Raw genomic sequence first — 26,450 nt, 5'->3', positions numbered from 1 at the left:
CAGCATCCAAGGAGATATTATAGGTATCCAGCATCCAAGGATGTATTGCTGGTATCCAGCACCCAAGGAGATATTGCAGGTAACCAGCACCCAAGTAGGTATTGCAGGTATCCAGCATCCAAGGAGGAATTGCAGGTATCCAGCATCCAAGGAGGTATTGCTGGTATCCAGCATCCAAGGAGGTATTGCAGGTATCCAGCATCTCAGTAAATATTGCTGGTATCCAGCATCCAAGAAGATATTGTAGGTATCCAGCATCCAAGGAGATATTGCTGGTATCCAGCATCCAAGGAGGTATTGCAGGTATCCAGCTATTGGTCAACAAGTCAGTAATTTACAGGATATAACAGCCTTTGCTCTGGACAAACAAATACCTTAATATTTAACACGCTTTATAATCATGCATGAAAGTTACAGAATGTTTGTCTATTTGTATATGTGTGTGAGTAATGAAAAATCTCACAAACCGCTGAACCGATACGGTTCTGGATGGAAAGGTTTATAAAAATTTTGGGCTAGGGTATCGCACCCGTCTTTTAACTCTATAGCTAATAACTAGAGTAACTACAAAATTTAAAAAGTTTCATAACCATCAGACAATTCTATCATGTGTAAAAACGCCTCAATCAATAAAAAGAAGGTATCTCTGTATGTTCCTTGAGTTTTTATACTCATCATCTGTTTCTATGTCCCATTCCATCTGAATTCAAATAATTATCTTTATAGGAAAGTTAAGGATGTCTGTCTGTGTGTTTGTCTGACTGTCCTTAACCCTTACAGATCGGGCCCCAATTCCCACCTTAATAGATCGGGGGGGGGGTCATATTGACCCCCCCCTCTATCTCAGCTTCTGTTACAGATAAAGACGTAAAATTTTTTTCTGGTGGTTCATGTGTATTTTTAGAGAAAATTACTTTTTCTAGTCATAGCAGCCAGGCCGCTCCTTAGCCGCTTTTTAGCGGCCAGCCGCTAAATTTTAAAACAGCTGTAGAGCGGCCAATTTTGCAGCTAGGATGACCAAATTTTAGGACGAACTTTTATTTTTCATAACAAAAAAATTACTTTTTCTGATCATCGCCGAAAAACGGCAAATAACGGAAACCGCCATTTTCGGCGGTTACGGCGGTAAAACGGCGGTTGGCGGCGCCAATTAATATTTTTATGTGTTTATTGTTCCTCAAGAATTTACCAAAAAAAAATTTTTGGTTTCTAGCTGCAATAGAAGCCATGATATTCAGGATATATGTCTGTAGTAAAAGCCGGACAAAAATCGGTCATAAAGTCGGTCAGGGTGCGGTCAAACGGTCATAACACCACTTTTCTCATAAGGTCATTGATATCTTAGTATTCACCAAAAAAAAATATAGGTTTCTACCTTATACACAAAAGTATTTAGAATTTTTTTAAATTTTGGTGCTACCCAACCGACTTTGACCGGACACCACGACCGACACAGACCAGATATCCTAATAAAATCAACTCTTGCCGACGCATAATTACTAAACTTAAAAAGTCATGAAGTCACAGCTCTCCATCTTACCTACAAAAAAAATGACATTGAAAAAACTAGAGGGGGGGGTCAATATGACCCCCCCCCCGATCTGTAAGGGTTAAAATTAAATTAAAACATAGCCGCTGGTAGATAATAAAGGGAGGGAGGGGATATTGGGCTGTTTATTACACTATTCCCCTTAGTTTTGTAATAGCGTTTACTTATTCGTTGCCTTAACAACTTTGGGGACTTTTAGTAAATTTTGATTGGTTGGTTAATTAAATTGAGTGTTCAAACGTTTTACCCACTAATTGTAATCTACAGGAGGGGTAATATTGTGCATCATTATTGGAGATTTACATTAATTTAACGGCCATTGTCTTATCCCTTTAGATCCCTGTAGATAATAATAGATAATACTTTAAACAAAATTCTTCATTTTAGGGCGCTATGGGGAAACTTATTTTGGAGGAGGGTACCTACACCCTCCCAAAAGAAATCCCTAGAAAAAAGGGACATTCACCCACAAAAATTTTAAAAATAAAAATTGAAATTGAGTATCAACCCCACCCCATCCCCTCCCTCTTTTTCTTAGTTTAAGTGTCCTTAGAGGCCTCTAGGGACATAGTAAGTAACCCCAAGGATAATTTCCTGGTGGAACTGTTTGCCAGGTTTGTCTAGGATTGCATTGACAGGCACCAGGACACGACCACAAGTATTTCCTGATCTACCATCAATCACCTGCAATATATATACATAGTTAGATTAGAATTAGTGGTTGAAACGTTTGAACACTCAACTTTGTTAACCAAACAATGAAAATTCAATAAAAGTCCCAAAAGCTGTTAGGGAAACGAATTAGAAAAAGTTCTAATAAAACTATGGGAACTAGCACCACAAATTTGCCCTGATCTACCATCAATCACCTGCATTACATGGGTAGTTAGACAGGGATCTAAAGGGATAAGACAATGGTCCGAAAAATTGATGTACATCACCAATGATGATACACAAAATCACACCAACTTCAGATGACAATTAGTCGTTGAAACGTTTGGACACTCAATTAAATTGACCAACCAATCAAAATTCATTAAAAGCCCCCAAAGTCAAAGTTATTAGACCAATAAGAAAAAGTTATAAGAAAACTTTGGGGACTAGCAATAGGACCATAGTTATTGCCCAGATATACCATCAATCACCTGCATTACATGGGTAGTTAGACAGGGATTTAAAGGAATAAGACAATGGCCGATAAATTGATGTACATCCGCAATGATGATACACTAATTACACCTTCTTTAGATTAGAATTACTCGTTGAAACATTTGGACACTCAATTAAATTGACCAATCAATAAAAATTCACTAAAAATCCCCAAAGTTGTTATACCAACCACTAAAAAAAGTTATAATAAAACTTTGGGGACTAGCACCAGAACATGACCACAGGTATTTCCCTGATCTACCATCAATCACATGCAACACATAATGTGCCGATAACATTTTTCTTTGGATTTTAATCCTATTATATGAAGTAGGTAGTAAGCTTTTTTTTGTCTGTAGCTAAGGATTTCAGTAACCGCTGAATCGACATGGTTTCTTTACATGCAGTAAAGCTTCTTAAGGGTCCAGGAAAGGTTTTTGACTATTTTGTGGAAGGATATCTCCAATCTTACCTACCACCGTAAGTGCCCCTGGAGGCTTCTAGTTTCCATTATAAAGGAAAAACTTAACTTAGTTAATTATGTCAAAATTAATTTAAAATAGAATGAATCTTTCGTTCTATCTATCTATTTATATTCCTATCTATATATCTAATAACTATCAATCTTATATCTATTTAGCAAGCTATATTCTTATCTATCTACCTATCAATTAATATATCTACATAGTACATGGCTACCTATATTCTTATACATCTGCAGCATATCAATCTATCTATCTATTCATATTCTTTCTAAGACCGTATACCGATAATATGACAAGAAAGAAACATCTTTTACTCAACTTCGACGCAAATTCTAGTGCTGCTTTCTATGGATATTTGTAAAAAATATTATTTACAGAACAATCTTCCAAAATATTTATAAAAATCATTTAAATTTAAATCTATTTAACCATCCATCAAAATCTATCTACACAGTTCATTACTATAAAAATTTACTTTGAAATTCCCAATCTTAACTAGACCAGTGTCATATTTGCCATACAAGATGCGTAGATTTCATACCTGACAACAAGAAAATTCAACAAAAGTCTATTTTTTAAATTTCAAGTTTAATGTTCATCCCCTTGGAGTTACCGCACAAGAAAAGATTATTATTTTAAAACTCTGAACAAGTTTTGCTTTTACCTATAAAGTTCTTTATAAAACCACTCCTGAGGGGAGTAAATTAATGGCCATTTTTATCAGTTACTTTGTTAAGGTCACGCAAATTCAGCATGGATAAGTTTAAGCTCATACAGGATGAACTTTCGTGAATTTTGATTTATTTATTCATTAAGTTGAGTGTTCACACGTTTCAACCACAATTTTAAAACTACAGAAGGGGTTAATCTACGTATCATCACTGGGGATGTACAATGTACATATATTTATCGGCCATTGTCTTATCCCTTTAGATCCCTAGAAATCTACGCTTCTGGTATGGTTAGATGGCAGTGTTCTAAGTTCTTGTTAAGTTTGGCAATTTCAAAATTAAACCCCCCGTTTAATGCAACCATCTCGTAATCAATGTATAAATGGCACTCAGAATTCGAATTTCGATCTGAAATTTTATATGAGTAAACCTTCCCTTAGGTCTATTTTCCCTAAATCGAGGCTATTTTTAGGGCAAATCTGTCATAAATTACATAGAAATCAACTTTTTGAAACATATTCTGCTTTAAAACGTGTGAAATGATACAAAAAAAACATTTTTAGATTTCTAGTACCAGTAACTACCGGCTAAAACCGTTTGAAAACGTTTTGGAGCAGCAAAGAGTATTATGTGGAGATAGGTTTCGTGATGATTAGCCTCGAAAATATCCAAATAATGGCTAAACGGCTGAGCCGCCAGCCGTTAGCCGTTACTTTTACATTTTTTGTTCGATTTAGGGAAAATAGACCTACCAAAGATTACTCATACAAATTTTAGATCGAAATTCAAATTCTAAGTGTCATTTATACAATGATTACGAGATGGTTGCATTAATCCCCCCCCCCCTTTTATAGAAATGAACTGTGTCTACTTAGCAAGTTGTTATAATGAACTCTACCTGGATGCTTAGGTGATCAATATCTGGGTTTTGGCTGAGAAAATAATGTCCGTCCAGAAAAACAGGATTGTCCGAGGGTCCTGAAATAAATTAGTTATTTCTCGCATTGTATTATACACAGCTTTCCATAGTTATAAAAATGTACAATTATAAGATTAAAAATTTTTTTTTTATGTGCCGAGATGCCGAGGCAGTGAATATAATACGATGCTAGACATATTTTTTCAACTAAAATAAGAGCTGTAACTCTTTTATGGGCTAAGATCATGCGCGTTTTGCTTTTAGTTTCTAAAAGTAGCACATGCGCCCCCCTTCCCCACCCCCTTTATTTAGGTAGGATCAAATTAAATAAAAAAAAATGTAAAGTACCACTAGAGGCCTGGTACAATACATAATATATTCGAGAAAAAAACAACCACCTACCTTTAGTCTTGGTCACATACGTCTCCACGGGGGAGAGTGGAGTTTTCTGTTTCAGAAACGAGCTGGACCATTTTCTTGACATGCTCCTGAGTGGGGATCCCCCCGTGGGGGTTTTGTTAGCACCAGAGCTGGCCACAGCTGAGGTTAGGCTCATCTCACATCTTGTGTGACCGCTCTTCTTGTCTAGAACAGTTATTTCTAGCATCGTATTATAAACAGCTTTCCGCGAATATAACATGTATGTACAATCATAAGATTAAAACCAGTTTTTTAGCACCGTGATGCCGAAGGCACGGGCTAAAAAAACTGTTTTTAATCTTATGATTGTAGATTTATTTATGACAGGATAAAATACGATGCTAGACATAACTTTTTCAGCATGGCTAAGAACCAGTTCTAATCCACTAGATATTAACCGGTTTCGAAGTGATAAAGGAATAGTTATTTCTCGCATTGTATTATAAACGGCTTTCCGCGGATATAGAATGTACAATTATAAGATTAAAACCTGTTTTTTTAGCCCGTGCCTTCGGTACCTCGGGGCTAAAAAAACTGGTTTTAATCTTTTGATTGCACATTTTCATATTCGTAGAAAACTGTATAAAATACATAATTTTTCAGTTGTTGAGAACCGGTTCTAATCCACTGGATATTAACCGGTTTCGAAGCAATACATTAAAATATATTAAAATAACGTCTGTCAGTCAGTTTGTCGGTCAGTGTCTATATGAATATAAAAAAAATATAAATATATCTTGTCTGAAAAGTATAATCCTTGTAAAGTATAATAAAGAAACAGGATGTTCTGTCTGTGTGTACCGAAGGATCTCGCTAACTGCTGAACCGATATGGCTCTCCTTTACAGGGAAGCTTCTCATAGGTTTAGGGAAGGATTATACCTATTTTGGGGGAGGGTACCACCACCCTCCCAAGAGATATCACCTAAGATAGAAATTACTCCCACCTCTAGGGGCGGAGCCACTATTACATATATTAAATTAACAAAATGGTTGCCTGTCATTTAATGAAAGATAGAGGGGACAATGGACTGTTTATTACACTAGTCCCCAAAGTTTTAATAATAACGTTTTCTTATTCGTTGGCTGTACAACTTTGTGGACTTCAGTAAATTTTGATTGGTTGGATCATTTAGTTGAGTGTTCAATCCTTTCAACCAATAATTTTAACCTACAGAAGGGGGAATTTTGTGTATCATCATTTGGGATGTACATCTGGAGATGCGACCTCCAAATTTCAAAATTCTTTGAACGTACGAACAAGACTCTTACAGAAATGCTTTGCATCTAGTCCACTTACTTATATTCTCTATAAATTTAACACCATATAAAACTTTGATCTAAACAATGATTGACAAGCCATAGTAATTATCGCGCGCAACTCAGGCACAAGACACAATTACTCTGGTTAGCCCTTAGGCACTTTTTATGTGTTTTTATGCATTTATTAGTCTATTCTTACCAATATAATACCATATATGGGTAATACTAGCCTAATCATGGTAATCTGTATGTGATTGAATATTGTTATATGCTTATATAAAACATCATATCTATTGTTAAAGTAACCATGTAACCATTATGTACTACTAAGTATACCTATAGCCATAGCTTCATTTACGTCACAAGTTTAACATACAAACACTTTATTAAACAGACAAGGACTTAGATCCTGGTAAATAGTTGTTGTTATAGCTTGCACCTCTTAAAATATCTCAGTTATTCATTGACTCTTGAACTATCAAGTTCTCCTGGCTTAAAGGTAATGACTTAGTTATTTTAGCATGCATTGTAGTTTAAATTTAGGTCCCTTAGTACTTAGCATGAATTGTGCCTAGGTCTTATGTTAGAGATCTAACACTAAGCACAATTTAATGCTTTGGACTTAGGGCACTTTTCTGTCCTACACTACTTATGTTTATTATATCCTATCTTGTAAATATTTCATACTTAACTGATTCACTTGTAATGTAAATACACTTTATAAAACCATCTTCCTTCTTAAGTGCTTAATATACTTATATGATATAGATCAAACATCTTAACCAGCCATTTATTCTTAGATTAAAGCAATATAATACTTCGCGTGGGTATTTGTTGAGCTACCACGGGTTCAACTAAATTCGCATTATACTTGTGGGAATAAAAGGAAAAGCATTCTACACTGATGAGCCGACGATGAGAATGTCTATGTGTATTGCAGTAAAATTAGGATTTTAAGTAGTACTCATAGAAGAGCAATCTCCATACCATAATATTGGACAAGCGCCCCATTCGCACTACCACATCAATTAATCGGTTATTGTCTTATCCCTTTAGATCCCTGTGAATGACCAGTGAGATCCCCCAAAAATAATAAAACCCACTCCCCTATTAAAAGAAACTGGGTCATTTTTTCCTAAAGTTGTGTGCTATCCTTTAGTTAAATGCACATATGAAGTCAAACTGTTCTTAATTATGGACATTTCATATTTGGTCATAATTAAGAACGGTTTTACTTAATAAGCGTATTGACTTAACTTAGCGGTAACACACAATTTTATGGAAAATACGCGAAAAAATTACCCCCTTAATGATAAAGAACCTAATATTAATATCATCACAAGATAAAAATCGCTTGCTATCGGAGAGGCATTTGGCTCGAGTCTGGTCAACACAGTGTCATACTAGAGACGTCAAAATGTACCTACTGCTGCTATATCAGGCACAATTCATTACCATGCACATTTAGGACAAAAGTTTTGCAATCAAAAGGTTGTTTGTCTGTTTGGATGTTATTTAACCTACAACCCAGAGGGCGTTAGAGTACTGCATTCTATTACAAGCAGATGATGCTCTGGCATCTCTAGAAGAAATGAAGGGTAAAGTACCTTTCGTGGCAACGCCTCTTTATGGGCGTTTATTCGTATTTTCACTGTAGCTTTTACCCTATTTCTAGCACCTGCGGGGTGCTCTAACTGCGGGACCAATTACCTGCGGGGCAATCACCTTACCCAACTTAACCTAACCTAACCTATTAAAAGCTACTGTGAAAATACGACTAAACGCCCCTTACGAAACGTTGCCACGAAAGGAACTATACCCGAATGAAAATATACCTTGAATAGTATTAAGATTACTACATGAGTGGATAAAGGCACAAACTATAACAGAACTCATCCCTCCAGTTTTATCCAAATCTTCTTCGATATACCTATATATAGATAGATAGATAAACAGATATATAGGTCAATAATAGATAGATAGACAGACGTATAGATAGATGGATCAATATATATATAGATATTAATAAACATATAAGAGATTAACTCACAAACAAATTATGAATTTTACATATTTATTCAGACATTACAATTTGTTTCGTGCATGTTTGCACTCTTCAGATGTCAATGTAAAACATCAATAAACATAGATAGATCAATAGATAGATGGATAGATAGATCAATAGATAGATGGATAGATAGATCAATAGATAGATGGATAGATAGATCAATAGATAGATGGATAGATAGATCAATAGATAGATGGATAGATAGAAAAGTGAATACAACAATAGGATATTCAAATTTTCAAAAAAATAGGTATAAGATTAAAACCAGTTTTGTTACCCCCTAGGGACACACATACACAACACATATTTACACACATACCTACATACACACACAAACACACACGGCACACACACAAAGGGGGGAGGCGGATGTGCCACTTTTTGAAACAAAAACCAAAAGTCAAGAAAGGAACTCATCTAAAAAAAGAGTTACAGGTCTGAGATTTTGCATGGCATTTGGGGTACAATATGGAACTGTGAAGAAACGGCGGCGCAACCGCCGAAAACCGGCGTTTCCCGCCGAATTTTTTTTGCCTTTTCTCGGCGGTTTTCGGCGGTTGCGCCGCCGTTTCTTTACAGTTCCATATTGTACCCCTATTAAGCAACTGCCATGCAAAATCTCAGACCTGTAACTCTTTTTTTAGTTGAGTTCCTTTGACTTTTAGTTTTGGTTTTAAAAAGTGGCACATCCGCCTCCCCCCTTTATACACACACATGGACAGTGCACACCAACACATACACACACACAAAAACACTTACACACACATTCACACACACACAAACACACACACATACCTTGCAGGTCGCCAGGAGATGTTGACCTGAATTTCTCCATGTTTGGCCTGGTCCAGTCTGAAAGCCCAACAGATAACTAATTGTGCCAAGGAAGGAAGGGGTCATTGGGTTATATATTAAACTAGCGGCTACGCTCCTAGAGGCCTCTAGAGTCTAGGGGCACTTGAGGAGGGGGAAGTTGAATTTGATAACCCAATTTCTTATTTTAGATTTTTAAAAAAAAGTAAAAAAAAAATATTTTGGGGGTATGGAAATTTTTGTTTTGGGGGTGGTGTCCCCCCTCCATCATTTTTAATTTTAGTTAAAAAATTTTTTTTTTTTTTTTTTTGGGGGGGGGGTATTTTTCATTTTGGGGAGGTTGGGGGTGTCCCACCCCCCAAGAAAATAGTTAAAAACCTTCCCGGGACCTATGAGAAGCTACCCTGTTAAAGAGAGCCCGATCGGTTCAGCGGTTAGCGAGATCCTTCAGTACACACAAACAGACACACAGACAAACATCCTGTTACTTTAGTATAAGAAGGATAGGTACCCAAATTAAGTTTTTACAACCATGTTATCTTAATCGTTGGCTTAAAATCGGGGAGCATTTGTTGTAAATGCGGGAAGCATAATTTGTGATCGTTGGGAGCAAAAATTGCAAAAGCATAAATTGTAGTGCCACACCAATTGAGAAAGATGAGCATAAATTGTGAGCGCTGGTAGGAGTATAAATTGTAAGTACGGGAAGCATATTTAGTTATCTATTCCTTATCCAATGATCTTCTAGAGGTGAGGCCAGTACACTTTCTATAGGTATGACAGTAGAGCCAAGAAAATCATCCTCAAAACCTAAACAAATACAATTATAACTAGGGATGGCAATCCGTCTAATTTTTGGTTTTAGGTTAAGTAACACCCAACAGACTATCAACTCTTCATTGTAGGACCTTTCCTGTAAGTCATAACTGTGTATGGTAATAAGTTGATCATGTTTAGAGCGAAGGCATTACCCTTCAACTATTAAAATTATGCATCTGTCAATGCAGCAGTACAAACCTTTTCTAATGTCTTCAGTTTAACACGGTACGGAGCCTAGACTTGAACCAATCACGTCCCAAATGACTAGGGAATGCACTACATTTTGAACCAAGATCTCGGTTTAAAGTAGAGTATCATTCAACAAGGAAAAAACATCCATAGGTGGACAGACAGACAGACATAATTACAAAGTATAAGTTCAATAGTTAGGGGCAGGGTGTTGGAGCCGTATAATTTTGATGCGGCTCCGGCTCCGGCTCCTACCTTAAAATTAATATATCAATTTTTTTCATTACCTATTGAATTTGATAAAATAAAATAAATAATATAAAATATTTGGCTTTTATTTGATTAAAGCTATATAAAAGTAGAAGGATGTGTGTCTATTTGTTAAGTAACAATAGTTTTTCAGTTTATTATATGAAAATAGACCGTTGCCAAATTATAATATTACTTTAAAAAATCATTTTTAGCTAATCCGGAGCCAGAGTTGTTTTAACGAAAAATACGGCTCCGGATCCGGCTCCGGCTCCACCAAAAATGTTGCTGCTCCCGGCTCCGTCTCCGAAACACTGGTTAGGGGAATCTTATATATGAATTATGAAGTCAGCCATACTGACAGGCAGCCGAACAAAGTAAGTTTTATTCATACTGAATGCTAATTAGTAGAGGGGATCTTCAGCCGTCTATCTTATATATCAGCAATTTTCATTGAAAACATTACATAAAAGCAGATTATAAGTTCTGAATTTGAATTAAGTAGAAGATTTGCCAGTTACTATAAAAAGAAGTTTTTATACAAATATTATGCAATAAAACCAGGGAGGGACTATAAATACTACCTGCTCAGGGTTGGGCCGGATACTTTTTTGGCCTGATACCGGATATCCGGCTGATTTATAACGCCGGATATCCAGTTCAAGCCGGATTTCTGGCCAACGTTCGATATCCGGCAAATTACTGGATAACCAGATATTCGGCAATAAAAATCAGCCGGATATCTGGATAGTTTCAATATCCGGTATCCGGCCAAACCGGATATTGGGCCCGCCCAACCCTAATTGTAATTGTACCCAAATTTATATAATTAACTAACTTGAAAACTTTGGGTACTTTTAATAAAGCATGATTGATTGGCACATTCCTTCAGTGTTCAAATTTTATAATCTACCAAAGAGATAATTTCAAGTAACATCATGGGGTACATAAATCAATTTATCATCCATTGTCTTATCCCTTAAGACCCCTGCACAGAACGAACCTGAGTCATAATCATAGACTTGGATATTAAGGTTGATTCCATCCACGTCCTCCAGCAGGAAACTGGCAAAATAGTTCCATTCCGGGTCCACAGTGTTCTCTATATATCTGTCCTACATACAATTAAAATTTTAATCATTAAAAATCCTCCACTCTAAAAAAAATCCTCTAACTTTTTGAAAAAATCCTCTAACTTTTTAAAAAATCCTCCAACTTTAAAAAAAAATCCTCCAACTTTAAGAAAAACCCTCAAACTTTAAAATAAATCCTCCAACTTAAAAAAAATCCTCCAATTTAAAAAAAAATCCTCCAAATTTAAAAAAATCCTCAAATAAAAAAAAATCCTCCAACTTTCAAAATAAATCCTCCACATTTATTTTAGGCGGCGATCCACATTAAAATTAGTAAAGGATGTCTCTCCAAGACAGTTTTTAAAAATTAAAGAATAAAATATTTCCACTCCGGGTCCACAGTGTTCTCTATGTATCTGTCCTACACACAATTATATTTTTAAAAGCGAAGCTTGACTATAATTAGGGTCGGTTCGTCCGTCAGTACTGACGTATGAGGGGATGTACCGACAGACCGGAATACGAGTATAGAGTAGCTTCGATACAATTAAATATCAATAATATAACAAGGTATTTCTAAAAAATACAACATTTATTAAGCAATTAAAACTGGTTAGAATAGACAGATTAATGGGATTATTATTATAGGATATATTTAATATGATATCAATTAAAGGCTTGGACGTCCTGTTTCTTAGTTAGGTAAGAAACGACGTACTTGAACACGTGGGAAATATAGATACCGCCAGCCTAGACTTATAGGCTTGTATCTAACCGAATGCAGACGGGAGAGAAGTATTCACTCTTTGGCCTGCAACAATCAACTAGCTCTCAACACAGCAGGATGGAGTATAGTGGCGGTTACAAGTGGAGGTCTGACTCAGCCAGAGAAGTATAGGAATGTGGACAGGGATGGAGATACATAAACTAGGATGGTGAATACCACACTTGCCCCCTCTGAGGGAATATGAAATATTCCCTCACAGTTGACCTGCACGCCTGCTTCTGCGGGTTGCTGTTGTACTCGCAGGTTCTTCGATTGCGGCCATAGCCCTCTCTACGATATCAACAGGATTGGGTTCTGAAGAAGTAGGATCTTCTGGAGCTGCTGGAGGCTCTGGAGCAACAGCATTCTGGAGGGCCAACACGCCCTCACAGGGAGCCGTGGCTACTGGATCTTCAGAGGCAGCGCCAGCCTGCGGATTAACAGGTAGATCAATTCCAGATGGAAAGAGCTCACTGATTTGAGCATCGAGCTCTGTGTCACTGTTTTCCTCTGCAGGATCCAGGACCTCTGGATTGCCTTCTCTATCGGTGGGCCTGTACTCATCAGAGCACTCAGAACCGCCATAATGAGAAATCAGCTCAACTCCATCATCATCTGGCCGGGGTACGTCCCCAGCGGGAAGAGATGCCTCTATGGTCGCCACATTTTGCCCAGGTACATTCATAATATTACAATGAGTATTAATATGTTTAATTACCCTGTCAGAGTTTTGGTCCAACAGTCGACTAGTGGCCTCAATGACCGTGGTCATTCGTGATTTTAACTCAACGGTCGAGTCCTCAGAGACGGTGCGAATTTTTTCGCGCAAAGTTTTGCGGTTCCGCAGTAATTCTGCGGAAATTTCAATAAGGCGCTTACCATGTTGTATATATGCTTTCTCAACAAATGAAGCATTGCTAGCAATTTTAGATTCCAGACTTCTCTGGAAGGGGAGAAGAGCTTCCTCCATTGCTTCTTTTACAGTGGAGGATAGGACTTTTTTCCATTCCTCAGCAGTCACCCAAAAAGCCTTAGGCTCAATTTTGCTTTCTGCTAATGTCTCTTTCTTTTTAGGGGGTAATGGAGGCGGTTGAGTTTCCACCTTAGCCGTCTTGGCTGCTGGGCCGCCGCTGCCTGTTGGTGTTGGCGGACGTTTTTCTACCGCTTTTGGGGCTGATTTTACGGCGACTACCTCCAATTCAGGTGAGGCACTACGTTTTGGTGGCGATTCCACCCGATTTTTTTGCGGTTCCCCTCCCCTATTTTGTTCCATTAGAGGCCTGGCCCTAGGCCTGGCTTTATCAGGATATTCGTTGGCCTCTAAATTTTTGGCCTGCCGCAATTTTTCTTGCAAGTCAAGGAGTTCCTTTGGAACATCTTTTCTCGCGGTGCGGTAAACGTGGATTGATCTTGAGACACATTGAAGTTCACTGAGGTTTTCAGGGTTGCGTGGCGGTTTTACTCGCGGCTGATACCTGTTCTCGTCAGGTTCATAGTAGGCTTCCTCAGGGCCGCCCTGGGGATAGCCATGATTGCTGTCATAGTAATAGTCCTCTTCATTGTAAAAGGGTGCCTCTTCATATTCTCGACGGTATGAAGAGTGACTGGCCCCATGGGAGTGGTGAAAACCCCTTGAAAAATTCCGCCTGGGATATCCTAAAACAAAAATAATAAACTTAAAATTAAGGGTCATTAATTCCTTATACCGAATAAGGAAATATTTTTACAAAGACGACCTTTAGGGACGACAATCTTATAGGTAGTATGTCTGATACAGGTCGTCCGTTTTTGGGGATTAGTTTTCCCCATTATTTGTAAAATCCCGCAATTCGTGTGTTTCACTCGTACCTCCTTCTTTGTACGCGTGAATTTTGGTGCAGGCTAATATGTAAATGATAAAAGCGACGCATAATAACGACCCTATTCCTGTAAGGATGGCTGCTACTACAAGCACTATATGATACCAAGTACTAGATAGAAAATCAACCACCTTATGATACGTTTGAATAAACCAGGAGTCAGTTATTTTTACTTCAAAATTATTGGAGTCTGCGGCAAGTTGGCTGAGGTATAATTCCTCGGCACTTTCTGAGAAATTAGTTTTTTCTAGGCTTTGCCAAGAATGATATAGAAATAGGCTAATCGGTTTATCCATAAGATATTGGTTTACATTTAGTATTTGCATACCCTGCCCTTGATTCCCAAGGAATTTTCCTTGGTACAAATGTAAGAAAATTGGATTTTCGGAACATTTAGTCGGAGTTAAATGGGTGGTGTTAACCAATCTGCGTGAAAATGGTGATATTCCCATAGTCTTATTATTGATTGAAACCGAGAAATGATCCACAAAACAGGGTAAATTTTCTCCCAAAGAAACATTGATTTTAAGACTATCGCACTGTATTACTAAATCCAGCTCACCGAGCGCCCTAACTAGTTTTTTACGATGCGTCTGAATACTGCTTTTAGACAGAAAATGGTTCTGTAAACAGCGAGTTTCGGGGACAATTAATTTATTATATTGTTGGTAGGAATAGAAAATCTCTAGTGGTAACATGTCATCTTTTTCTTTAGCGTTTAAGAGTGGGAAATATGGTTTTATAGAATTTGTGAACCATACCATTAAGTTATCAATATTAGTTTTGTAATAAAATAATTCGGGAATTAGTTTGTCAAAATGTTTTTTATCTTTAAGTTCTAGCGCTAGCGTAATTTGGGGATCAATCACTAGATATTTTTGGGCACCCTGTTCTCCTTCAAATGTAAACAATGAAATATTAAAGATGTCTACCGTTCGCCCAGGAGAAGTGAATTTTTGTGCGCTATCAGTTTTATCATCTGAGATAATTCTATCGTAGCCTATTCTAAGATTGTGATCTAAACAATTGTTTCCCACCCAGTGACTGCCCAGGTAACAGCCCGCTTTTGTTTGTAATAATTCAACAGGCTCAGCCTGGACCCCTATTTGTTTTTCCTCAAATGTCCCAGGGATAAAAATGCCGTTAATGGTTACGCCGTTTCCCTCGCAGGCGGGGTCGATGCCGTTAAGGAGGTCGTTGGGGTAAGTAAGTGTCCCGTTTACCAGGAAACGCGTGTATGACATCTGGTGTTCATACACTGAGACTGATTTCCCTTCAAAGTTAAATATTTTAGTTTTGGACATGGTGTAACAGTCTTCATAAGTTACGAGGTTCGGTATCTCCACGAGTGCTGGAGCAGCGAGGTGTATGTGGCTATATCTGCCACAATACCAGTAATGAGTACTGGTTCGGAGGTGGCAACGAATTCCAGGTATAATTTTTCTTTCAACCTTTTGAAGTAGGTGAAATTGTTTTTGTTCAATATTGGTAATATTAAGAAACGCAGCGCATTCAGAGATTTTCAAACGTGGATTTTCGTTTGCTACACATTGAGTCGCATCTATTTGTATTATTTCGGACGCATTTGATTTTGCCAAAATAATAAAAAGCCCCAAGAATCCCAAAATAAATTTACCTCGAGCTCCTGGTGCCTTTGCCAAATGATGCTGCATTTTATTTTTATGCTTCTCGTTTTTCTCTAAAATATGTTAATTAGTTAGTTTTAACATATATTTTTTGTTTATTTTCGTTATTATACATACGTAGATTAAGCTATATACATTTGCCACCTTGGTTTTATATAATTATACATTTTATATACATTTTATTTCTTCCTTTTAATTGGATTATGCAGTCCGATTTGGACATGTATGCGGTTATCCCCCCCTTGTGACCTAGTTTTTCTTTCCTCCTCTAATATATACTTGGGTACTATGCTTTGTTTGTTAACATTAATAACCTTTTCAGGGCTGGATTGTTTGGGTTTTTGTGCGAAGAAAGAAGCCTCGGACGGGACGGTTTCTTCCAAGAAACTATTTTCGACGTGGATGTGAGGACCGGATGACCGATCTGCGCCAGGGGGTTCTTGGTCTTTGGGCTGTGGCTCAAATGGTGAGTTTTTTTCCATTATATCCCCTCCCCCATCACAATCCACCTCCCCCTGGGGTAAGTCCTGACTAGTTTCAGGGTTTTCTTCTATGAAATCGTCACCATCGTTATCTAGGTAGGTAAAATCGTCATTTTCCATACCTTTATTATCGTTATTTTCGGTTTGCCCGGTATTATCTATGGTCAAGGTTATTTCCTCAGACGGGACAATTTCCTCAATTGGAAAGACGTTAAAGGAAAGTGTTTCCCCCAATAATTCTATTTTAGAATCTATTTTTCGTATTTTATCTCTACTAACAACTTGGTTAGTTTTTATTGGATTTGATCCAAAGGGACTGAGTTCAAAAAGGGCCTCTGAGAATTTTTTTGTTACGATAAAAGGACCCCCATAGAAAGATTGCAATTTTTTACTGATCCCTATCTTAACTAGGTTAAAAAATGCAAAGCATACGTCGTTAACGAAAAGGGGGGATGAAGCCTTCCTAGATTTATTTTGAAACTCTAAATAGATTTTAGATTTTTTGGAAACCTGTGCAATAATTTCTTCCAAATTTTTTAGGTAGTTTAAGTAAGACCTGCAGTCAATGTCCTGCCTTTTCTGCAGGATTGGAGAAAAGAAATCGAGATTGAGAGTTGGTTGTCTGCCGAACATAAGGTAATATGGCGTATACCCCGTTCTTCTAGACGTACTAGAGTTAATTACAAAAGTGGTCAAAGCTAATTTTCTTGCCCAGTCTTTACTTTCGAATCGGTCATCGGATCTTAGACCTGCATAAATGCTTTGATTATGCCTTTCACATGGGTTACTATTAGGGTTTCTTGGGGGAATAAGTTTAGTTTCGATACCTAGTTCATCCATAACTTTTTTGAAAACCTCCCCAGTAAAATTTGTTCCCCTGTCACTCCTCAATGACCGAAATAAGCCGTAGGTGGGTACCACCTGTTCAAGGATGACCTTCACCGTGCTTTCCACGGTGGCGTCCTTGATGGGGTGGGCGATTATGTACCTAGAGAATAGGTCAACTAGGATAAATATGTAACGGACATGTTGTCCTTGGAAATAGTTAGGGGTTAAAGGACCGATAAGGTCTACTGATACCTGGCCAAAAATCTCGTGACTAATGGCTGAATGGGTGATAGGTTGTTTATGTTTAGGTACCTGCCCTATTTTTCTTAGGCAGGTAATACAATTTTTGATGCGTGATTCGACAAACTTATTAATTCCTATAAGGAAGAATCTTTCATTTATCTTGCGTGTTGTTTCGTTAACCCCCTTGTGACCTATAGTATTATTATGTGCTAATTCAAAAACTTTATTATATAATCCAATGGGTACGACGGGTCTTTCAATGAATGTTCCATTGCTAAGAGGTTGTCTAAATATTAGAAGTCCTTCCATAACGTATAAATGTTCTATTAATTTAAAAAGGACCTCTTTCCGGCCGGTTAGTTCAGCTTTTTCAAAACTCGACAACTTCTTTTTTTCGAATATCCACCTACGAATTTCAGATAATACTTGATCTTTTTGTGTTTCAGATTGCCAAACATTGTGCACACCGACTTCCGAAGCCGCATGTAGCTCAAAAATCTGGTCTTGGTATGGGCAATCCTGTTCATAAGGATCCAAGGTAAATGAGCTAGTACATTTTTCACAGTCGGTTTCCTTATGTTCTTTGCATAAAAATTGCCCTCTAGATAGATTGTCGGCATTGCAATGGTCCCTACCCTTCCTATGAATTACTGTAAAGTCAAAACTTTGGATAAAGAAAATCCATCTCAGAGTTACACCATTTATTGTTCCTTTTTGCCATTTTTTGTAATGAACTAAGGAAATCGAATCTGTACGCACAATAAAGTTTCTAAATCTTAAGTAATGAAGAAAGGTTTTAAGAACAAATACTAGACATGCTAATTCGCCTTTATAACTTGGATAATTTTTCTCTGCCCCGTTACATTTTTTGGAACATATTCCAATAATTCTTTCTTCCCCCCCCTGGTTTTGGCTGAGAATTCCAGCGAAATAACTTGTAGAAAAATCTACGTCTACTATGAAGGGGTTAGGATTATCCCACTGGGGATAGCCTTTACTTATAGAATTTGAGAACATATTTATAAAATTTTCCCAATCTTTTGATAGGGAATTGGTCCATTCGATAACTTTATCGTTTCTGTGTTCGTCTAGGGTACAAGAATTTTTCGCATAGGATGGGAAATAGGCCCTATAATAATTGGAGAAGCCCAGGAAACGCTGGAGTTCCTTGCCTGTCCTGGGCCTGCTCCAATTTTTAATTTGTTCTAAATATGCGGGGTTCATTTTAAGTCCTTGGGAACTGACTATATGACCTAAATATGTACATTCGGATGTGAAAAATTTACATTTGGCTAGATTTAACTTAAGTTTTGCTATTTTTAGGACTCCGAAGAGTTTTCTGAGATGCTTCAGATGTTCCTCAACATTCTTTGAGAATATAATAAGATCATCAAGGTAAGAAATTATAAATTCATATAAGCCAGGGATAAGGGTTAGGACTCTGTCCATCAAATGGCAGAAAACACTTGGCGCGTTACACAGTCCGAACGGCAGTTTCTTGAAAAGATACTGCCTGTTAAGGGCTGTGAACGCTGTCAAGTGTTTACTTTCCTCCGAAATGGCTAGCGCATGGAATGCGCTAGTCAAGTCGAGGGTGGTAAATACATTGCCAGTGCCTAATTTTTCTAAATTACTAGAAATCAAGGGAAGGGGCCAATTAATTTTTCGTGTTACACTATTAAGCGCACGAAAATCGATAACGAACCTAAGCTTGCCTTCCCCCCCAGCCGTTGGTTTTTTCTTTACCGCAAAGATTGGGGAGGACCACTCGCTGTAGCCCTCCTCAATGACGCCCCCCCTTAGCCAATTTTCAATTTGTTCTTTTAATTTGGCTTCGTATAATGGGTTTAATTGAATGTTTCTAGCCTTAATAGGTTTAGCCCCGGGGATCAAGTCTATTTTATACTGTAAGAGATCGCAGTTACCGATATCGGCATCGTCAACCGAAAATATATCAAAATGATCAAGGCATAATTTTACTACCTTTTCCTTCATCCCTGGGTTATTTTTGATAAGATCACTATTTTCTAAGTCTAATTTTTCTTTAATGAATTTAATTCTTTTAAGAAGTGTAGTTCCTGACAATTCATTTATTTGATTAATACTTTTATTGCAGGAATTTGGGGGATCTGATTCGAATTCAAAGCAATATCCAACTTTAACGTTATTCAATAAGGTAATATTTTTTCCTGCTAAATTGACAAAATTTACCCAACATTCTCCCTTCTCATTTACATTATAAATACCCTCCATAAGCATCAAGCCGTTATGGCTTGTCATTTTAGAATTATTTGGGGATATGTACAGCTTCCTATTTTTTTGATGGATAGGTATTGTTATCACTGTTGTATTCCCCCCCGGCAAGAATGTTGTTTTCTTTGCTAATTTTACGCATGTTTTATTTTGTTTTAATGTCCCAGTCCCCCCCTGGTTACTCCAATTTATTCCTGGGATAAGGGAGTTTTGTTCCGTATGAACATTATTTGTAGGAATCAGGGGTATGTTTTTACTTTCTTCAACTATGTTAATTGTTGAATTTTCTATTGGGATTTGCTCGCCAGTAGGGAGCTCAAAGGACAACTTATCTAATAACAAATTAATTCGATTAACTTTGAGAAATTCATATCCTAGATTTATAATTTTAGACGTTGTTTCAGGGATGTAAAACGTTTCTTCGAATATTTTATCTGACCCATCAAAGCTGAATTTTAAACTTACGTGTCCTATGATATTTACTGGTTTTAAATCTACAGACAGAGCGCTAAGATTGGCAGGGGTGAATGTGATTTTATTATCATCTAAGATTTCTTTAGAAATAAGGGACCTAAAGTTGTTTCCTGTATCCACTAAAGCGTGTTGCAGGAATTCCCCCCCCACGGGATTAAGAACTTTTAGTTTTGCACAGATAGGCATTATAAAATAACTTATATTTTTAGTCGAAGCCTAAGATGCATATTTTCCAAGATCCCCACCTCAGCGGTTAGACGGTGGTAATCCTCACACAGAGATTTCCTGTGTTCCAGGTATAGTTGTCTGTCGAATTTTTTCAAATAATGAAATGTTTTAACAATATGGTTAATTGTTAAAATAATTTTATATAACTTTCTGGGTTTCATTAAGTTTTTTTATTAAGCGCTTTTCAGCTCCAGAAATTTCTTAATAAGCATGAGAATGTTGATAGTTCTAAAGAAACTACTAAACTTTGATACGGGTCCTTATTTATATACTTGGATATATGATAAAAACCTATCGGAATGAAATTGAACTAAAAAGTTTTCGAAAGATTGAAAGGCTACAAAGTAGCTTAAAAATAAGTGTTCAGCTTGCAACTAACAAGACATTAAAAACAGACTGACTTATTTTTTGATTTATATCTGTATTTATACAAAATATGGTTTTACTAGTTAGTATTTGATTCACAGTATCAAATAATATAAAGTTAGCACTGAATTACAGCTCAAAAAATATTAGATATGGCTAATATAATAAAGAGGGTCAATGATGACTGATTTATTATTCTGATATTGTTAGTATTTATACTTAATTTTTCCACCTATGGGGTAGAACAAGTATATATATATATTTACTAAAGTATAATTAATGCTGGATATCAGCTTCAAAAATAAGATGTGGTTTGTAGTAACTGCTTTGATAGTAACTGGCCTTGATTAATAATATGCATTCACTTTTATATAGACCTTTTATTCCGCTGATAATCCTAGCGGAAGCTAATAGAACTAAGTTTATTTTATTCTGCTAGTAATCCTAGCGGAAGATAATTTAATCAAAATGTTTTAAGATTTTATTAATCACGTTTTAAGTGATTAAAGTTTTTTAATTTTTAACTGCTGCTTAATTGCAGCTCAAAAAATCAGAGAGTAAATGATAACAACAAAGAACTGAAGAACAACTGAATTAGATTTGGAAATTTGCTCGTATTTATACAGATTTTCCAGTAGACCCCCCCCCTTCTTAATCTTATTATTTACTTATACGGACCGCGGTAGCATTCTAGGCGACATCTTTCGGATACATAATAAATTAAATATAGTTCTATTATTGTCACTGTACAAAATGCAATAATATTTATCCATATGAATAAGTTATTATACATAATTGCTGAGATATTTCAGCTACAAAAATCAGAGGCTAAGAGTGTGCAACTCTCAGATAAAATTGATACTGAGGATTCAACTCAAAAATCATTGTTTATATACAGATAATTCGCTTAAGTTCCCCTAGCGGTTAAAAATTGAACTAGAATGTTTTAGATTCTAATATATATACATTCAAAATATACGATATTTACATTTTAGATAGATCATGCGATATTAAAAATAAATACTACTAAATAGAAAATAGGTATTCACTTGATAAAGACTATTAGATTTTTAAAAATGGAAATATTAAGTGCATGTGGAATGCTCCTCAGGTTACTTCCCTATTTCCCCCAATTTCCTGTATCAGCTACATTTGGATAGGGAAAGGAGGGGGAGGAGTTTATTTTGTGTTGCTTAGTCAGACTTAATAATAATAATTTGTTTTATTTTTTTTCGCGCCAAAGCATTGCTTGGCAAGGGATATTTGATATTAAGGAATTTGCAAGTTTAGCTTGGCATGGGATATTTTGTTTATCTTTCATATCAAAATATGAAATTCATTCAGCAAATTTTTATTTTCTGGGATAGGGACAATTAATATCGCATAAATCCACTTTTACATCTAGTGGACGTGATTTTTAACAATTGCTTGTACATATTTATCTATTTCAGATTCCTCGCTGGCTTCCTGATCCATTTGGTTGATAGTTTTACGCGCATACTGCTCAGGTATTTTATTACTATTACTTGGCGCTTTTCTAGGCGTGAATTTACTCCGTGTTTTACCAAAGCGGGACTCAGGATGTGGGGGCTCCCCAGCTTTTTTTTTGTTGCAATTCTGCACTACATGGCCAGGGATATTACAATGCCAGCATTTAATATTTTTACTCCTCCCATTAAAGGCTCCTATAACGCCCTCGATTTGATCCCAAGCAATAGGATCATCCTCATGATCTACCCAAGAGGGAACCTCGTCAGGTTCTTCGGTTAAGTTTTCCTTATACATTGCCGTGTTAGTGGGGATATTATCTTCGATAATGCTGATTATGGGTTGTTTTTTCGTTTCCGCAGAATTTTTAGGTAGGAACATTTCCATGGCTTGAGAATAGCAAGCCGAAAGGTTTTCCTTGCTAATATGGCCAGACCCATCCCAATTAACGTATCTTTGTCCGAGGTTAATAAGTTTATTTAAGTAAGCGTTGTAATCGTCCAAAAATTGCATACTCTCAACATAATTGGCCATGTCCATGGCAAGGTTGGTATACAGCAGATTTTTACTAACGTTAAGATAGAATTCTTTCCACTTCTTTTTAGGTATGAGGCCAGGATTCATGAGTTTGAACACCCTAAGTTTGTTTTCAAAATAGGTGTCAAGGGGTTGATTAGTCTCCTGTTTTAGGTTGTAGAAGTACTGCGAGGCTACTTCTGGATCCGAGAAAGGAGTGACCAGCCTCCTAATCATCAGGTAATAACTTAAAGCAGATAAGGCCTGATTTCTTTCAGGCGTAATTAGGTCTCCTAATTGTTCCCCTCTAGAGTCATAAATTCGCTGGTATAAAATATCCTTGAAAAGGATTGGGTCACAGATTCTGTATGTCTTTGCAACCCTCCACATATTAGAAAAGAAATTATCAAAGTCGGCCCTGCCGTCCCACCTAGGGGCATCCCTTGCAAAATCGGAATCCCATTTTTGTCCCTTAATAAAGCATTCTTTAATAAAGTCATCGTCGGCGGTGCTAGTTGTTGCCGCCGCGGATGTGCCTGTGTTTGGCGTGTTTCTTGTAGAGGGTCTTGTTGCTACATTGGGTGCAGACCGTGTAGGTCTACGGAGGGGCTCTAACGACTTAATCCTATCAGGGATAAAGGGAATCCTTTCTAATAAGGTTTTTTCATATTCCGTTAGAGAAGTTTCTCTTACATTCATCCAATTGTCATTATCCGCCGGACCTATAAAGCCTACAATTGAATAGGCCATACAACCTGGGGCTGTCATCCTATCCTTGGCGACCCATTCGACCACGTTTATCTTTTGCTGGACCGATATCCGGTCATAAAAAGTGGCATTAATTGAATCATCCCCTATGGTGTTAAAATGAGTCATGTTAAGACTTTCGTTTAACGTTTTTTCCGCAAACAATGGGCCAAGATTTCCGTCCGCTGGGAGTTTTGATACTCTACGTTTTAGATCTAAGATGTCGGTGTCGGCTAATAATCTGCGATGTGATTCCGTGTCCTTAAACCCTGCCCATTTTGTTTCTAGTTCAAGCTTCATAATCTCGGATTCTTGTTTTATTATATCTCTATAATGTGACGAGTATTCGTTTAACTTATCATTTAACGCTTCCGTTATGAGGTCTTTGATTTTTTCAGGGGAAAGCGGGTCAGCCTGCTGCTGCGAGGTACCAGGGACGGCCGGAGCCGGCGGAGGCGGCGGATTTTTGGTTTTATCATTATCCCCTTTCTTGGCATTATCGGTCATGGTGCTGGAGTGTAGTGTTCGTTAACACTGCTTTGTCTACCACGAAACTTTTTTAAGAACTTGGGAATATCCCTTTCTTCCTGTTTTAAGGAGAAAATATGGAAATGTGTGAAATTAAATACTAGTGTGAAAATAAAAGGCGGGTTCCTTTTTATCTTTATTTGGCAGTTTGCCACGAAATAATTATTAGAAATATTCTGTAACAAATTGTTACTGTAAACTGTTTCCGTGAATAAACTTAGTTATCAGGAAAATATTAATTTCACTTTGCAATCGAAGCTACTTTACAATTTAATTTTGTCTGTACGCTAATTATCTATACCTTCCCCCCTCAAAAATTGAGTGGTAGACAAGACTGCGCCAAAATGACGTATGAGGGGATGTACCGACAGACCGGAATACGAGTATAGAGTAGCTTCGATACAATTAAATATCAATAATATAACAAGGTATTTCTAAAAAATACAACATTTATTAAGCAATTAAAACTGGTTAGAATAGACAGATTAATGGGATTATTATTATAGGATATATTTAATATGATATCAATTAAAGGCTTGGACGTCCTGTTTCTTAGTTAGGTAAGAAACGACGTACTTGAACACGTGGGAAATATAGATACCGCCAGCCTAGACTTATAGGCTTGTATCTAACCGAATGCAGACGGGAGAGAAGTATTCACTCTTTGGCCTGCAACAATCAACTAGCTCTCAACACAGCAGGATGGAGTATAGTGGCGGTTACAAGTGGAGGTCTGACTCAGCCAGAGAAGTATAGGAATGTGGACAGGGATGGAGATACATAAACTAGGATGGTGAATACCACAGTACGTCCGTCCGAGACGGATAGCTTTTTTTGTTAATTTAGGCATGTTAGAATTGTCCTTTCGATTTCAAATTTTGCATGATGATTCCTGTAGTAGTTAAGTACGATTTAGAAAGAGTAGCAACTCTATAATCATTACCAGAATGTGACTGTCGGTACGTCCATTTTAAACATGTTCTTTTTTTTACTTTTTAACAACAAATTTCTATGTGATCTAATTATCCGATTGATTTGATTTTTGGTATACTGATTCTTGGGACAACAATGAACAATATTAAAAGCGAAGCTACTCTATAATCGGGTCCAAAAATGTAAGTATGTCCATAAACATTATCCTGTATCAAGAAGTTTTTCAACAAATTTATTCACAATTGTGCTTTGACACTTATTCATTTATATTCTGATTATTCAGTTCTGACACTATACAAGTGTTAATGTCTGTTTGTCCTACCGTTTCAGAGCTTTGCTTTTATGAATGTTGTCATACTTGTTAACCATAAAAAAATCCTCAAATTAAAAAAAATCCTCTACATTTATTTGAGGTGACAGTGTCACAATCCTCATTAAATTTAGCAAGGGATGGTTCACAAAGTCAGCTTATTAAAGAAAGAAAATCAGCGCAGTGACTAATAGTGGCGCCGATTTCTCAGCACTTCGGCGATAGCTAGCTGATTACCAATGCCATTTGACGAGGATTCATTTTTAAAGAATCATGTTTATTAAGAAAAAGTAGTAATTTAGGACCTTTTTGAAAGCAAAGCAGCATTTTTTTCAAGGTGGACTTTTGCTATGTAATTTTGTTGGTGGATAAAACTGGAAAAAAACCATGTAGTTTAATCTGCCCTGGACTTTTCCTGCCAACCCTGGGTCCATTGTGTTCTTTAAGTGTCTATCCTATATACATGAATACTGAATATATATAGTTCCACCAAGCAGCGATCCGTGCTAAAATTAACAAAGGATGCCTCGCCAAGACAGTTAAAAAAATGATAATTGGAAATTTCTCAGCGATTCATTACTTATGCCATTAGACGAGGCATCATTTTTTAAAAACAAACCTCTGTATAAAAATAGTGGTATACCTTGAAAGAAATCTGTTTCTCCCCAACGGACAGAACAACGTATGGATCAGATTTACCACCTCTTAAACTTTTGTCCTGGTTCAAATATACAGTTTTTACTTTCAATATCAATAAAGAGTGAGAGAGAGAGAGAGAGAGAGAGAGAGAGAGAGAGAGAGAGAGAGAGAGAGAGAGAGAGAGAGAGAGAGAGAGAGAGAGAGAGAGAGAGAGAGAGAGAGAGAGGAGAGAGAGAGAGCGAGCGCGAGAGAGATATATATGTTGAGCCAAGAGGGAGAGAAAGGTAAAAAGGAAGAGAAAAAAGTCTGGCCAATTAACAAGCTTAACTCATTACCATAATAATTAAGACTTCCAGGCAAAAGTTGGGCAATCAAAGGGTTGGTTGTCTGTAAGGGGTTTTTTATTAATCCGCGACCACGGCTCAACACGTAGTGCATATGCTCGTCGTCGGGGAAGTGATAGGTTCGAATCTCGGCC

General features: G+C 37.0%; 2 protein-coding genes across 4 annotated transcripts in view; both read right to left on the bottom strand.

Annotated features, from left to right (window-relative positions):
* The window catches only part of LOC145307471 (uncharacterized), a 200,207-nt gene that overhangs the window by 36,221 nt on the left and 137,536 nt on the right, over positions 1–26,450 (bottom strand). The window lies entirely within an intron of this gene.
* LOC145306817 (extended synaptotagmin-3-like) overlaps positions 606–26,450 on the bottom strand; it is a 38,874-nt gene continuing 13,029 nt past the window's right edge. The window contains exons 14-22 of one of the 2 annotated variants that reach the window (XM_080149111.1): positions 25,977–26,053; positions 11,597–11,708; positions 10,067–10,146; positions 9,319–9,377; positions 8,291–8,385; positions 5,176–5,358; positions 4,753–4,832; positions 2,147–2,233; positions 606–703 (exon numbers count right to left, since the gene is read on the bottom strand). In XM_080149111.1, coding sequence (XP_080005237.1) covers positions 623–703; positions 2,147–2,233; positions 4,753–4,832; positions 5,176–5,358; positions 8,291–8,385; positions 9,319–9,377; positions 10,067–10,146; positions 11,597–11,708; positions 25,977–26,053 — 854 coding nt within the window. In that variant the 3' untranslated portion in view covers positions 606–622. The remainder of the gene's footprint in view (positions 704–2,146; positions 2,234–4,752; positions 4,833–5,175; positions 5,359–8,290; positions 8,386–9,318; positions 9,378–10,066; positions 10,147–11,596; positions 11,709–25,976; positions 26,054–26,450) is intronic. The other variant, XM_080149112.1, reaches the window with a different exon arrangement.

Source organism: Acartia tonsa, chromosome 15 (assembly GCF_053477335.1).
Source record: "Acartia tonsa isolate MP-2025a chromosome 15, ASM5347733v1, whole genome shotgun sequence".
Classification (NCBI taxonomy): domain Eukaryota; kingdom Metazoa; phylum Arthropoda; class Copepoda; order Calanoida; family Acartiidae; genus Acartia; species Acartia tonsa.
The sequence above is the reverse complement of the archived record's forward strand: the minus strand, read 5'-3'. Positions and strand labels throughout refer to the sequence as shown.